General features: G+C 35.4%; 3 protein-coding genes across 4 annotated transcripts; 2 read left to right on the top strand and 1 right to left on the bottom strand.

Moving 5' to 3' along the window:
* The first annotated feature begins 2,219 nt into the window (after positions 1-2,219).
* Positions 2,220-6,250, top strand: LOC125858304 (very-long-chain aldehyde decarbonylase CER3-like). Of its 2 annotated transcripts, none has more exons than XM_049538052.1 (11): positions 2,220-2,443; positions 2,544-2,764; positions 2,846-3,078; positions 3,255-3,474; positions 3,684-3,811; positions 3,959-4,209; positions 4,440-4,547; positions 4,903-5,109; positions 5,272-5,382; positions 5,515-5,688; positions 5,781-6,250. In XM_049538052.1, exons 1-11 carry the CDS (start codon positions 2,330-2,332, stop codon positions 5,946-5,948), a joined length of 1,935 nt encoding a protein of 644 aa, XP_049394009.1. In that variant the 5' UTR covers positions 2,220-2,329; the 3' UTR covers positions 5,949-6,250. The 2 variants fall into 2 exon arrangements, with proteins under 2 accessions (XP_049394009.1, XP_049394008.1); XM_049538051.1 differs by having other exon boundaries at positions 3,953-4,209.
* Positions 6,251-6,853: 603 nt separating this feature from the next.
* Positions 6,854-9,024, bottom strand: LOC125858305 (ABC transporter I family member 17-like). Its single transcript, XM_049538053.1, has 4 exons — positions 8,751-9,024; positions 8,148-8,480; positions 7,313-7,500; positions 6,854-7,202 (listed from the first exon to the last, which is right to left on the bottom strand). Exons 1-4 carry the CDS (start codon positions 8,764-8,766, stop codon positions 6,948-6,950), a joined length of 792 nt encoding a protein of 263 aa, XP_049394010.1. The 5' UTR covers positions 8,767-9,024; the 3' UTR covers positions 6,854-6,947.
* A 2,709-nt stretch (positions 9,025-11,733) lies between these two features.
* LOC125859649 (uncharacterized) lies at positions 11,734-14,355 on the top strand. The gene has a single exon (XM_049539438.1). It carries the CDS (start codon positions 12,602-12,604, stop codon positions 13,853-13,855), a length of 1,254 nt encoding a protein of 417 aa, XP_049395395.1. The 5' UTR covers positions 11,734-12,601; the 3' UTR covers positions 13,856-14,355.
* The last annotated feature ends 958 nt before the right edge of the window (positions 14,356-15,313 follow it).

Here is a 15,313-nt window from a genome sequence, read left to right as displayed (position 1 = left end):
AACAATCCACCTCCCAACTGCAATCCCCCACCTGTTTCCTAACCATTTTTGTTCTCTTAATTAATTTTTTCAAATGTTGTGGCATATGCCCTATGGCTCTTTTCTATGTTTGTTCCAACTAAGTGTTCACAAATTTCAATCATCCTTGTGTGCCAATTAATTGCATAAAACAAATTAAGGAGTTTTTTTTTTTCTTTTTTTGTATATTGCGATAATTAAGGGTAATATAATAAAATTATCATTTTATTTATTACTTCTTAAAGGGTATGTCAAGCCCAATGCTTAGCCACATATAACTCAGAGCAGCCAGTCGGACACCCTTCGTAGAAAAATTATAATATATATATGTATAGAGAGAGAAAAAAATTATTATACAAAATATATAGGTTACAAATTATTTTTCATCCATATATATTATATCTTGAACATCTTTAACTAAATTTTTGGCTTCACCACGGATCAAGTTAAAGATGAACGGGTAAACATGGATGGAAGGAGATAATAAGCACTTGATGAATTCGGTAAAAGAAAGGTTGATGAATTACTAAAAGTAAAAATTACTTAATTACACAATTTATATAACATATTCTCTAAAACTTCCTACTATTTGAAAAAATTATAAAAATCCCTACTCTCTCCTATCTGTTGGATATATCACTATACTCGATGGACGTAATACATTACTTTACGCTATGTATTGGGACGTAAGACATCACTTTATGCGATGTATCAATCAAATACATCACTATACACGATGTATCGGAAATACATCATTTTACTTGATGTATCAATTAGATACATCACTATACTCGATGTATCGCAACGTTGAGTGATATATCCAAAACAAAGACACGATGTATCCAAAACTGGAATGCGATGTATCAAGACGTTTTGAAATGTATTCAAATTCCATCAAATTTAAGGAATTTTTGTAATTCGAAAAAGAGTATGAATATGATGTAATTAGCTATTATCACTATGAAATTTGTGTAAAATTTTCTTCTTTAGAAGTATCTTCATAAGAAAAAGATGAACAACAAATACTAAATGGAGGGGAAGCAGACGAGAGGGAATTGTTTGGATGGTAAGCACCCCTCACTTTCAATCAAAGATTGTTCCAATCCAAAAATTGTGGGTTCGAGTTAGCAAAGGAGCAAAAAGGTGAGAGTACCTAAGGCTAGGCACCGGACCGGGTTGTACTGGTACCGTTCCGGTACCATTCCGGTCCGATAGTCTTTCGGACCGAATGGAACACCGTGAATTGATACTTGGAACGGAACGGTATCACCATTTGATACCGGTGTATTGGTAATTTGGTACCGGTTTATCCATAAATTATTTTTTATTAATTAATTTATATATTATAATTTATATATAGGCATATTTTCAAACAAAATAATTGGATTGGATTGATATTTTTTTAATTTGTGTCATTCTTTTATCCTTATTTTTATTAAATTTTTTAAAATTACAAAAAGTTATTTAAATTACAAGTTATAAATATAACTTATAACATATTAATAAGTAATAACTTATAAACTTCAAAAGATTCAAAATTTCAAATCTTGAAAACTTAAGCTCAAAAACTTTAAAACAAAAAAACTTTATTAAACTTAAACTTGCAAATTTAAAAAGTAAAAATTAAAAAAAATATCTTTAAATGTAAAATTACATTATAAATTTCAAAACTTAAATTTCAAAACAATTAATTTAAACTTAGAAAAATAAATAAACATTCATATTTTCGTAATTCAAAAAATCAAAATAACTAAAACAAAATAATTATTTTTTGAAATAGCTATATGTGTTGTCCCGTTTATCCCATCCCGTTCCATTCCGGTCCCGTCCGGTTCCATCCCGCCATATAGTGGGATGGGACGGAACCTACTATCCATCCCGGTAATTCCGATCCGGTTCATCCTGATACCGGTCCACTAACTGGTCAACCCGTTCCAGTCCGGTGGTTCCGGTGCCCAGCCTTAAGAGGTCATAAGGAGGGGTAAAAATAAATTTAAAAAATGGAGGGGACGTTATGGATTTTGTTAAATATACTTATAAGCCGCCGGTTTGACCTTAGGGGGTATTTGGCTGGCTATAGAGTTTCGGGGTTATATATATATATATATAAATATCAATATAGATGGAATAATATTATACATGAATTCTCTGAAGTTGGAAATTCTTAAAAATAAAAACAAAAGGAAGTACTAGTACTACAGGATTTTCCTCCTTCAGTTTTTTTGTCTTCATCCCCAAAATTAGTCTTTCTTTATAGTACAGTGAATCAGTTGGGATACTGTTATATTCTTTTAAAGTGATTAATTATAACATGAAGAAACAGAATGAGGGAGTTGAAGTAGTTGAAAATGGAAATGATACTTTGTTGAGAAAAACAGATGCAGCTTTATTTGCCTGGCCATGGAAGAACTTGGGAAATTACAAGGCATGGACTTTATATTAACTACTTATATATATATATATTTATGTATGTTCATCAATCTTGATTTGTATTGAATTTATGATTTTTCATATGTATCGTGCAGTATTTGTTGTATGGACCATTTCTTGCGAAATTCATACATTCTATGTATTGGAAAGAGAGCATGGAGGATATTTGGTGTTTGCATATTCTTGTATTGTGTGCTCTGAGAGGCCTTGTTCATCAGCTATGGAGCACTTATAGTAATATGTTGTATCTAAATCGCACGCGAAGGGTGTCTCAACAAGGGATAGATTATGAGCAAATTGATCATGAATGGGATTGGTATGTATGAATTCTTTTTATTCACACTTTATATATGTGTATTTCAAAAGGGGACTAATGTTTGTGATTGAATTTCAACAGGGATAACTTCCTTATCCTTCAAGCTATTGTGGGATCGTTCGTCTACTTGAACTTCCCTTCACTGGTTAATCTTCCTCTTTGGGATGTAAGAGGGCTTATTTCTTGTCTCATACTTCATATTGGTATCTCAGAGCCACTGTTCTATTGGATGCACAGATTATTGCATTCCTCTCATCTGTTTCCGCTATACCACTGGCATCACCACGAGTCTAAAATCACACACCCCTTTACTGGTAAAGTAACTACTCCCTCTGTCCCAATTTATGTGTCATACTAAAAGGTCCTTGCACAGTCAAATACTGTCACATAAAATGGGACGGAGGGACATCTTTTAGCAGTCTTATCTGATGCTGGTAGCTTGCTGGAGAGTTTGGCTAACCTTTTCCTTTTTTTTGTCGTTGTTGTGCAGCTGGGCATGCAACATTTCTGGAACATCTTTTGCTCTGTGTGGTTATAGGAATTCCAACCTTAGGCACTGCATTTATTGGTTACGGATCAATAATCGTTATGTACAGTTATATTCTGGCATTTGATTTCTTAAGATGTTTGGGACACAGCAATGTTGAAATCATTCCTCATAGTCTCTACCAGCACGTTCCACTACTTAGATATGTTATTTACTGCCCGACGTGAGTTCCAATTAACTGACTTTTGATGCAACATCATATATCTGTTATCTTCAGCATCTAGATAAAAAAATCACATCTTATTCTGTTTCTTTTCAAATGAACTTTTCTTCACAATCATGTTTGACAAGTTACAATGCAGTTTCACTTTCTTGTTGTGCTTCCTTTTCACAATTAAATCCGGTAATTTAAAGTATGTCCTGTTATTGCAGATACCACAGTCTACACCATCAGGAAATGAAGACAAATTTCTGTCTCTTCATGCCTCTATATGATATGTTGGGAAATACTTTAAATACCGCTTCATGGAGCCTTCACAAAGAAATAAGTTCAAGGACAAGTGAGTTTGTTACTCTTCCTACCTCCTTGGGGGAGGGGATCTATTATTATCTTCTTCAAAATAATAATCCTTTTTCCAAGTCTTCTTTGCTTTTTTGCATTCTCTGGCTTTAGTTTGCCATTATATCTATATTTTCTCAAGGTACAGATGAAAGAGCACCAGATTTTGTGTTTCTTGTGCATATTGTTGATATTATGTCGTCAATGCATGCCCCGTTTTTGTTCCGGTCATTCAGCTCAGGGCCTTTCTCCACAAGGCTCTTCTTGTTACCGATGTGGCCTTTTGCCTTTGTGGTGGTGCTTGCTATGTGGCTGAAGACTAAGACTTTTTTGTTCAGTTTTTACAACATAAGAGGAAGACTCAACCAAACTTGGATTGTGCCCAGGGCTGGTTTTCAGGTAATATGGGGATTTCTCCTAGCTACTGTTTAATTTCTGGTGTTTTTTCAGATTTTGAAATTCTATAGAAGAGCATCAAGGTCCTGCAATCTTGAAATAAATTGTTCATGATTTAAGGATTGAAAATAATTTACTCGCACTCTCAATGTTCCCAATACATCTCGCTGTTTGATTCTGAGTTTATCATTTCCATTCTGTTTCTGGCGTCTAATACATATATTGTGTTGCAGTATTTCTTGCCCTTTGCTGCAGAAGGCATAAATAAGCTCATTGAAGAAGCTATTCTTAGGGCTGATAGAATTGGTGTCAAGGTTATCAGCCTTGCTGCATTAAATAAGGTCAGTCTCATTTTCTTTTCCTGTTTCTAATTTTCTTGTTTCTGTAATGTTTAATGATTTCAGAGTCCTCAAAGTCTTTGCTGACTACTTTAGTACAGCGAACATCTACATGAAAACATTGTATTATGTGTTTCTTGCTAGTGCATAAGACTTTCCGATAGTGGTTTTAGACACGAAAAACCTTCAAAGTTGAGGAATGGGATGTAGTCTATTCAGAACAGGAACAGCTAGTAACTACACTTGTTAGTAGATCATGTATTGCTTGGATCTTCCCATGTCTTTTTCAGACTCGAGGGAGCAATGGTTTCAATATACAGTTATTGTTCATGTTGTTCATAAAAGAAACTTACTGCAGAATGAAAGTTTAAATGGCGGTGGAACACTCTTTGTCAACAAGCATCCGAATCTCAGAGTCCGAGTAGTCCATGGAAACACCTTGACAGCTGCTGTGATCTTGAATGAGATTCCTCGAGATGTAAATGAGGTCTTCTTAACAGGTGCTACTTCTAAGCTTGGAAGGGCCATTGCACTCTACCTTGCTCGTCGAAGAGTCAGAATTCTGGTAAGATTACTCTTTCTGAAGTAAATGCATGGCATATAAGAGTGTGTTTGTATCTTCTACTAGTTGTTATTAAGAGGAATAAGCCCCTTCTTCCTTTTAGTTATTTCTTCTATAATTAGCTTTATAATCCTCCATTCTAATAAGGGTACTTTTCTAATGCAGATGCTCACTAAGTCCACTGAGAGATTCATGAAAATTCAAAGAGAAGCTCCAGTTGAGTGCCAGAAGTATCTGGTTCAAGTGACAAATTGCAAAGAAGCTAAACAGTGTAAGGTAATGTTTCAAGTATATATTCCAGAGAGTGAAAGTTATGAAACCAATACAAGTGGCTAACTGAGGTCTTTCAGTTCAGCAAAGAGTTTGCACTATCTTCTAGTTAATTTTGTGGTGTTTTTCAAATGACAGACTTGGATTATTGGCAAATGGTCTACCCCTAGAGAGCAGAGCTGGGCTCCATCAGGAACTCACTTTTATCAGTTTGTCGTTCCTCCTATCATTCCCTTTCGCAGAGACTGTACCTATGGCAAGTTAGCAGCAATGAGACTTCCAAAAGATGTCACTGGTTTAGGAACTTGTGAGGTATGACTCAACTTCGGCTGATGGTGTTGTGTTGGTGAAAACCAAATTTCATGTTTTGTATGAATTCTCACTGTGCTTGTGTATTGCACCAGTATACAATGGGAAGAGGCATAGTTCATGCTTGTCACGCGGGTGGGCTAGTTCATCTTCTTGAAGGCTGGACACACCATGAGGTTGGAGCTATCGATGTTGATCAGATTGATGTCGTGTGGGAGGCTGCATTAAAGCATGGTTTGAAACCTTTGTATAATTCACCATAGTGATACCATTTGTCTCTTATTCATCATGAAAACACCTTCATGACCTAAAAGGTTTGGAGTTGTAACAAAGTCCATATAGAAAGTCTTCCAAAGATTGTTTCACAAGTCAATACTTCATTGCATGCAGAATCTATTTGTAATCAAACAAAAGTGTAAGCCTAATAAAGGAAATAAGCTATATATCGATACATATTTAGTTTTCTGGGGAGTTCTTGTATTTCTCTGTGAATATAGATATGTTTTTGTCTAATGTATCGAGCTTTGCTAAACGAAGATATCAGACAAATAATCTTGCTGTTAGGTATTGATGCACAGCCAAGACTGGCACTACTTGCTTGAATACATAGCTGTATATGTTGCACATTTACTGTAGACACATCTTTAAACAGGAGAAAGTTTCACTTGCTAGGCCCATTGATACTCAATCTGCACAAATTCAACCAAGGGTGTTTGGCAGCTAGGCTGTTCATATTAAGCTGCTTCTTCTGGTTTTGGATGATAATACAGCCATGTATCAAAACGACAAATTCATATTAGTAAATCTAAAGATATGATATGGACATGTTACATAATCAATCCATAGCAAGATCTGAGTTAAAAGAAAAGGATAACAAAACATGTTCACCAAGATGATATTGATGATTGGAAGTGTTTTTTCTGCAGGGCATTCGAGAAGCCCCTTTAGTATATCGAACTTTGCTAAGAAGATATCACAAAGTCTTATTGTTTGGGATAGATCAGCAACAAAGACATGTAGCATTGTTTGCCGGACCTATACATTGTACAAATATCTTAAGACACTTCTTTTGAAAAAGGAAAGTCTCAACTGCTTGGCCAGTTGCTACTCAATCTGCACAACCATCACAGTGGTGACACAAGAGTATATTTATGATAAATATAAAATATATTACACATCTGGAATTGGTTTCCTGGACTTCACCATCCATCCAAGCATCAAAAATACAACACATACAGAAAAGAGGGGTCGGCGAGAAGTTTTTAGGAGCTGAGTTCAAGAAATCTTTGTGCCATGGGATGTTTAGATTCAAAGAGTTGATCAGGCATTAAAATTTCTACAATCTCTCCATTGACAAGCAGGCATACTATGTCAGCTATTCTCTTTATTTGTTTGATGCTATGTGAAACCATCACAATGGTCATATTCTGCTCCCTCTTCAGTTTTACAAGAACATCCTCAATATTCTGAGTTGATATTGGATCCAGTGCACTTGTTGGCTCATCCAGCAGCAGAACCTTACAGAAGATTGGAACAAAAGATCAGATTCCTATTTCAAAATTTAGCGTCAATCGAGTGAAGTTTCTTTCGCCAAAACTAGTTAAATCTTTGGTACATCTCAAATTACCTCTGGTTCATTGGCCAAGGTCCTAGCAAGTGCAACTCTCTGTGCTTGACCAACAGAGAGTTCCCCACCAGACTTGTTGAAGAAAGATGAGTCCAGGTCAGCTAGAGTCAGCAACTTGTATACCTCATTGTCACTTAGTTTTTTACCTTTTAACTGTGGCCCATATCGTACATTATCTGCAACAGTACCTGAACAATTTTCCACAAAAATAACTTATTCAAGCATCAGTCACTACCACTTGAACAAATGAAATGTATGTTGAAAAAAGACTTCTTTTTAATGACAGAGAAATCCATGACACTCGGTGGCTAATGGCCTGCTCCCTACCCTTCTTCTCTGAAATACTGAGTTTGTCCATTGCAGAAGTTCGAACCTATGACATGTGCCTAACCCCCCCAAGGCAGATCCCGAAATCTGAGTCTTTAGGTTCTAGATTCTAGAAAAGACAGTATACTAAGTCGGATAAACTATTTATACATATTAAGTAGATTTCTTAACACAAATACAAGATTCTGCCAAACAGTAGCTAGAACTCTAATTCCGCCCCAACTGACCCCTACATTGGGGGTTGAGCTTTTACCACTAAACGAAAACCTTGTGGCACGAAGAACTTAATTATTCAAGTGGAAGCCAAAAACATGCCAGTCCATTAGATTAAGCATCACAAGGCAACAAACAACAAAGTGGGGTCTGAGGGATTATAGGGTGTATGCATTACCTTACAAGGCTGTTTTCGATAAGACCCTCTGCTCAAGGACATAAAGTTCTAACATCAAACATCTGATGGACAAAATACCTACACAAAAACATGAATCTGTCTATAATAGTGTTATACCTTCAAAGAGAACAGGAATCTGAAACAGCATGCCAATCTTCCGGCGGAGTGCGAGCACATCCAGATCACATATATCATGACCATCCAAAAACACAGAGTTGGAAGATGGTTCCCACAATCGATTAAGTGATCTCAAAAAGGTTGATTTTCCACTACCACTTGGGCCTATAACACCCATGATTACACCTTTAGGTATGTCAACGTTCACATTGTTCAATATAGAAACACCCTTTTCAGACACCTTTGTAAGACCCCTAACCTGAATCTTGATTTCTGGATTCTCTTCAAATCCATTTTCATTCCCGTTTGACCCCAAAAGATGCTCTCTTGCTCCTATAAATTAAACCAACCACAAACAAATTTCAAGAAAAATGCTTTCTTAATTCTATAATAAAACCACCACAAACAAATTTCAAGAATCTCTTTTGTGGATTTCAAGAAAAATGCTTTCTTGCTCCTATAATCAAATCAACCCCAAACAAATTTCAAGAATTGCTTTAGTAATTTCAAGAAAGATGCTTTCTTGCTCCTATAATTAAACCAATATCAAACAAATTTCAAGAATTGCTTTTGTAATCTCAAAAAACATGATTTTGTACTAACCTGGTAAAATTTCCATAGTATGAAGTGTCTAGCCAACTCCTTTGCCAGCAGCAGACAGAGTAGAGGGATAAAAACAAAAGGGGCTACGTTGTAATGAAGAATTATACGGAGGAAAGAATCAACCTTCCCCACTTCCCAACAAGCACTAGGACAAATTCTTGACACAAGTAACTTTCATCAATAATTGAGATGTTTTGTCAGAGAGTGCACAATCTCCTTCTAAATCTCAAAATAAAGAATGTTTTTTTAAGTTAGTAGTGTACTGTCATTTGTAAAACCTGGGGATATGACTTATCTGAGGGAGGAAAAGACTGTTTCTGCAATTTGTTGTCACTTCTAAAAAGTGTCAACAACTTGGCCATTAGTTATATTTTAGTTTATTTATATAGTTTAAGATTCCAAAATCATGATGATGCAGAAGTGAATGTTGCTAATAAACAAATTTTGAGAGATGGAGTAAGTCATAGTAGAAAGAGTTCAAAGTACAAGAGAGGAGCTAAAATAAAATGTCTAATAGACCAGAAAGTAGTTAATGCCCGAGTGATTTGTTCTAACTTCTTTTATAGTGATTGGACCAGTCTAACCACCTATTTCCTCTTTTTATCCGATATTCGATACCAGCATTGGAGACTGACTATTTCAAATTCGCGTCATATAATGCTAGTATCTATTCCCTCTATCCAACTAATGTCATACACTTTTCTTTTTAATTCATTCCAAAAAAAATTTAATTTTAAGATAATTTAACTTTAAAATCTCTTTTAACCTTTAATAAAATAATTCATAGCCATATAAATGTTGTCTAAAATTTATTATAGACCACAAATTTTCTTTTATTTTTAAATAATAGTAATAATTATGATAAGTCAAACGGTGTCACGTAAATCAAAATGAAGAAAGTAGTTAAAATATAGGAAATGATTGAGAAGTTAACGACACACATGCCTGATTTTAAACTGGTTAAGTTGTGCTCTGAGTCCATAAATTTTAACAAAATTTAAAAATTTTATTTCGTTAAAGTACAATTATTTTATCTGAATTTCAGTCGTACAAAACTACAGATATTTTTATTAAGGTTATGCTTTATCAATACTAATTTCAAACACAGTTGGAGCCGTGTGTATTTGGGCTTATTGGGAATTTGGGACTGGACATGCTACAAGAAAGTTGGTGGGTTTGGTCCAAACAGATTTTGGCCACTTCTGTTTCATTAACTTAAAGTTGATAATTCGATATTAATGTTAAAAAATAAAAATACGGGCATCTTATTTGAACATTGCTATTTATCTTTGTATTCCTTTATTTATTAGTGCTTAATTACTATTTATTTTGGTATGTCTATTCACTTAAAGAACTATTTTACTCATGAGTTTCTAAAGTTTTATGTAGTTAAAGTTCAAATAAAATAGTTAAATTTTATGCATATGTGCATGAACTTTAATCATATGAAACTTCAGGTATTTTGACAATATGTGTAAAGTTTGATATTATTAAACATAACGTTAAATAGCTCATGTCTGGAGTTGTTCTGAAATGTGATAAGTTATATACTCACTATATAATGGATAGAGGATAGAGGAATTAGGGAGGGATTACTGGGTGGAAATCGAATCCTCCCACCAACAAAGTGAAAGTTAAGATAGCTAATCAATTGTACTACTAAGATTTTCAATTTTGCACTAGATATCAATCTATGTAGCCTTTATCTTTTTAATTAGAGACGAAGAAGATTTCTATTTCAAAAGCTTGTAGCATGGGTCTCAAGTAAATCGAATTGGATGCTTCACTTCCACAAATGTGACCAATCTTGTTATGTTTAACGAAATTCTTTTTAACTTTGTCATATTTATAGCTTTTACACAAATATTTAATTGCACATATTTATAAACTGAATGAGATTTCAAGTCAATATACATGTTTGAATAAAATATTTAACAAAAAAACTAGTTAAATCATAGAACCTTATGAAGCAGACAAAAATCTGAATATGGCATTGCACGCACGAATAAATAAGCATTGCACAAACAATTTACGTAAAAAGATTTCATATTTTATTTCAATTAATTCATGATGTACTGAATCGTTAATAGGGGCAAATCTAGAAGGGAGTGAGAGTGTTCACCTGAAGTCCCTCGACAAAAATTATATTGTATATATATAAGGTAGTTTTTAAAATATTCATACACATATACAAATTCTGATTTCCTTGAACAAAAAGCAAAATGTTAGCTCTACGATTCAAAACATTCAAAATACACACCGACATCTACAATCTGATGCTCATTATTCACATATTTATAATTTTTTTCAAACTCCCTAAATGAAAATTATGAATAGTACTCTCGATACACAAAAGCGACAAGGAAAGGTAGAGAGAGATATCATTTTAGAAGAATCCATAAATACATTTTAGTACTAGGTGCTCAATGAGGGGAAGTTGGCATATACAACAAACAACCTAGAATCATGTTTCTCTTCCAACTTAGAATGTCAAATTGACTTTTCCTTATTTGTCAAACTATCTGCTCTCTGTTATTCATCAAATTCTGTTCCATTTTCCCCTTTTATACAACATTTTGTCATTCTTATCAACTTTACATCATCATCATCCTCTTCAAAAACCTAGGAAAAACAATGGTACAATGATCATCACTAACATACACTAATGAAAACAACTTTGTATTATTCATTTCCCCCCAAAAAAACATTCTTTACAACTTAACACTTGCCAAAAATAAAAAAACTCTTCTTTTTTTATTTTTCCCATGACATAATATAAGCAAAATTCATCAAAACATATCATTAAAAAACAAGAATACCCACGCGCACGCCTATGTGTGAAGCTCAAACGCTACTTGAACCCTTAATTACCGGTCGCGTGAGAGTTTACGAGGAAGAGAGAGCGTGAGGACGTGAAACACTAAGGGCGTGTTTGGTATGGAGGAAGAAAGAAAAATAGAAGTAGAAAAATTTACAGAAAAAGAAATTGCTATTTCTGATCAGACACAAAAACGAAAAAAGAGTCTCGATTTACAGAGAGAGAGAGAGAGGGGGAAGGGGGAGAGATCAGAGAGTGTGTGTAGAAGGTGGGTCTTCGTCTTTTTCTGATTTAGTACAGTGATTTTTGGGGAAGAGAAAGATAGCTGCGGAGAAGAATTGAAATGCGAAGCAATTTGAATGGAAGAAGAAGCTTTATGGGTTCGTATATGAACAAGTAAGAGTTGAAAAAGCATTTGGGTTTTCTCTCTACTTTCTGAATCTGAATTTTGAATTAAGTTTGGTGTCGTTGGGTTCTGTATATTTTTCTAATTTCACTCTTCTTTCGAGCTTAAAAATCTCTTCTTTAATCCCAATTTCGTGTGGGGATATATTTGAACTTGAAGTGGGTAGCTTAAAGCTTTACTTTTTTGGGGACGGGTGGCATTTTATGTCTGTTTTAGGTTTTACCCTGTAATTTTGCAAGGCAATTTGAACTTATTGAATTGGGGATTGGGGATTGAGGGTTTTCTTGAGCTGCGATTTTGATTGGTTTAAACGTTGGACTGAGAAAGAATTTGAAAATTTTCGAGTTTTGGAGGGAGAGTTAGTTGAGAATTATGGATCTCTAGCTGGGGTGTTAACCCCTTCAATAGTTATACTGTTGCAAGTTGGAATTTGGATATGGGTTTTGATTCAGCATTGCTTGAATTGCTGTTGGAAGAGTACAATCTTGTTTCCACTATGGGTTTTTGGAATTGGGGAAAACCCTAATTTAGTGGGGGATTTGGATTACTGACTTATTGTGTTACTTGAAAATAGTGGAAACTTTGTAATCTTTGCTTGTTGTGTATAGACTTTATGTGTTGACAGAGATGCAGCCGCCACATCAGCATTCGCGAATCAATCTTGTTGAACTGAAAGCTCAGATAGTGAGGAAACTTGGACCTGAGAGGTCTAAACAGTACTTTTATTACTTAAATAGGTTATTGAGTTTGAAAATAAGCAAGGTTGAGTTCAATAAGCTTTGTCTTAGGATATTGGGTAGAGAGAATATTACATTGCATAATCAGTTCATTCGTTCCATTTTGAGAAATGCTTGCAGCGCAAAAGTTCCACCGCCAACTCATGAGACTGATGTTTCGAAGCCTGGTGCAGCAGTTGGCAGTAATGAGCCCCTAAGTGATGCTTATGAGCAAAATGGATCACATGTTTCCTCAAGCCAGGCTTCAAGTCAACCAGGTTTGTCTAATGGAGATATTCTCCCATTATCTCCTCGAAAGGTCAGAACAGGCTATCGTGATCGTAGGACTGGGGATCGTTGTAGTGCGCTTGGTCAAAATGGGAAGACCAATTTCACTTTTCAACAACCGACAGCGACAGAATCAAGTTTCGATGTTATGGAAAATGGGGATATCAATCCCTCTGATTCACGGAGGGCTGTGCAGCATTGTCAAGGACTCTTGCAGCAGACTGATGATGAAAGGGAGGCATCTGGTCAAGAAACTGGTAGATTTTCTGTAATAAAGGGATCACAGGAAGGTCCAGCTTCAGTATATAACAAAGTCCATGTTAGAGATGACGGGAAAGAGATGCATGCAAGGAGTCAGCTTCAAGCTCCGCTTGGGGTTCCATTTTGCCCTGTTAGTGTTGGTGGAGCACGTAAAGCATTGCCTTTGGCAACAAATAGTAAATGTGTTACCTCTTCTAGTTATGGTGCTTTGTTGGATAGTGTATCACTGAGGGAACGCATGGAACAGATTGCTGCAGAACAAGGCCTTGAAGTGGCCATCGGTTGCGCCAACTTGTTGAACAATGGATTAGATTCTTACTTAAGAGGTTTAATTCGATCTTGTGTTCGACTTGTTGGGGCAAGGTCAGGGTACGAGCCTGTAAGAAACAACACCAAAAAGCAGCAGACCCACGTGAAGCTCGTCAATGGCCTTAGACCCGGTCTTCATTCTCAGATAAGTACTGGTAGACCTTCAGAAGTCATGCAAGAACATGCTCCCAATAACTTGATATCATTGCAAGATTTTAGGGTTGCCATGGAACTGAACTCCCGGCAACTTGGCGAAGACTGGCCATTGCTTCTAGAAAAAATATGTTCACGCGCTTTTGAAGAATAAGCCATACGTGAACTTTGTTATCTTCCAGCTAAATTTCTGGTCCCTACTGGATCTAAGGGCACCGTTCCTCTCAAAAGTTTCTGCGCAGCTGCAACATTACAGCTTTTTTGGCCCTTTTGAATCAGTCAACAACTCTTTTGGTTAATGTTGTCTCTTGAAGATGATATGCATGGAGCCCGGATATTTATCTCACCTACTACAGGGCTTAACTTTGCCAAGAGAGTCTCCATTTCTTAGCAACCACTGAAAGGGACTTGAAGAAAGAAACACCCACGTCGGTTGTGCTGTTGTATGATTAGCATAATTATTTTTTGGATATTTACCGCATTCTCCCTCCTGTAATTTAAAGTAAAGAGAAAATTTGGCACAAGTTTTGCAGGAATAATTGTGTAGCCTAGGACTTCAGTAGAAAGGTGAAACTAGATAATGCAAGAATTGCTGTGTATCTTCAACATCAAGATTGATTGAACTTCAATATTAACAACACGTTTTCACCAGTAGGTTTACATCTTATGATTTTTATTTCTAGATTAATGTTCATTGGGTCTATGGCCCGCTTTTGTATTTCATGTTTCCTTACCGTGTTAATTGTATATCCAGAAGAGTTTCATTATTTGATTATCTCATAAGCCATGATGCTAAATGTAAAGTGGTTATTAAATTGTTGATATTCCGTGATCTATTATAGTCTGCACTGAGCGAATTGTCACTGGTGTGTTATGTAGAACATGCTTAATAGGATCAAAGAAATCATGATATATATCTTAACTCAGACATCCATTTCAATTGCATATCCCATTTTGCATAGCAGGGTTATGAAAATCCACGAGAAGCGACTGGGGTTATCATATGTGCCAATTTCCATTTAGCTAATATGCCTAATTTTAGGATGACTGACCCTTTTAGTCTAGTTCATATAATTTTTCTCTCAGAAGCTAGAGGAAATGCATATCAGGTACATCAATTATTAGGTATGCCCACTTTTTGACTTACTGATAATAATGTTATTATTTTGTGCTGCTTAACTAACTTGCAGTGATTTGGCAGATGTTCAAGATTCCTTTTTTCCCCATTGCCTCAAAATTTGGTATGAGTTCAATTAAGTTCCTGCAATATACTGCTGCTTCATTTAGTCATTTCTTTTTTCCCAGAAAGATTTGAAAATACTTTGTTTTATTCATTATGTTCATTGACTAAGTTTACTTACTTCCGTGGTCTGATTTTTTTCATGCTCTAGATGGTCAATCTTTTTTTTGTTTTTTAAACAAAAGTAAATTTAGTTCATGCACTAGGTAGTCAATGTTAAAGCATGAATGGTTTAATGTGCATTTCTTCATGATATTCGGTGTATTTATCACTTGGTTATATTATTTTCTGGCTTATTTGGGTTTCATTGAGGCGTAGTTGCTGCTATATTCAAAGTGGCCGATTTTGTGAGAGAATCAGACAGTTGAGCTG

This window comes from Solanum stenotomum, chromosome 3 (genome assembly GCF_019186545.1).
Source record: "Solanum stenotomum isolate F172 chromosome 3, ASM1918654v1, whole genome shotgun sequence".
In the NCBI taxonomy this organism is placed as follows: Eukaryota; Viridiplantae; Streptophyta; class Magnoliopsida; order Solanales; family Solanaceae; genus Solanum; species Solanum stenotomum.
Note: the sequence above shows the minus strand (reverse complement) of the source record. Positions and strands in the feature narration are given on the sequence as shown.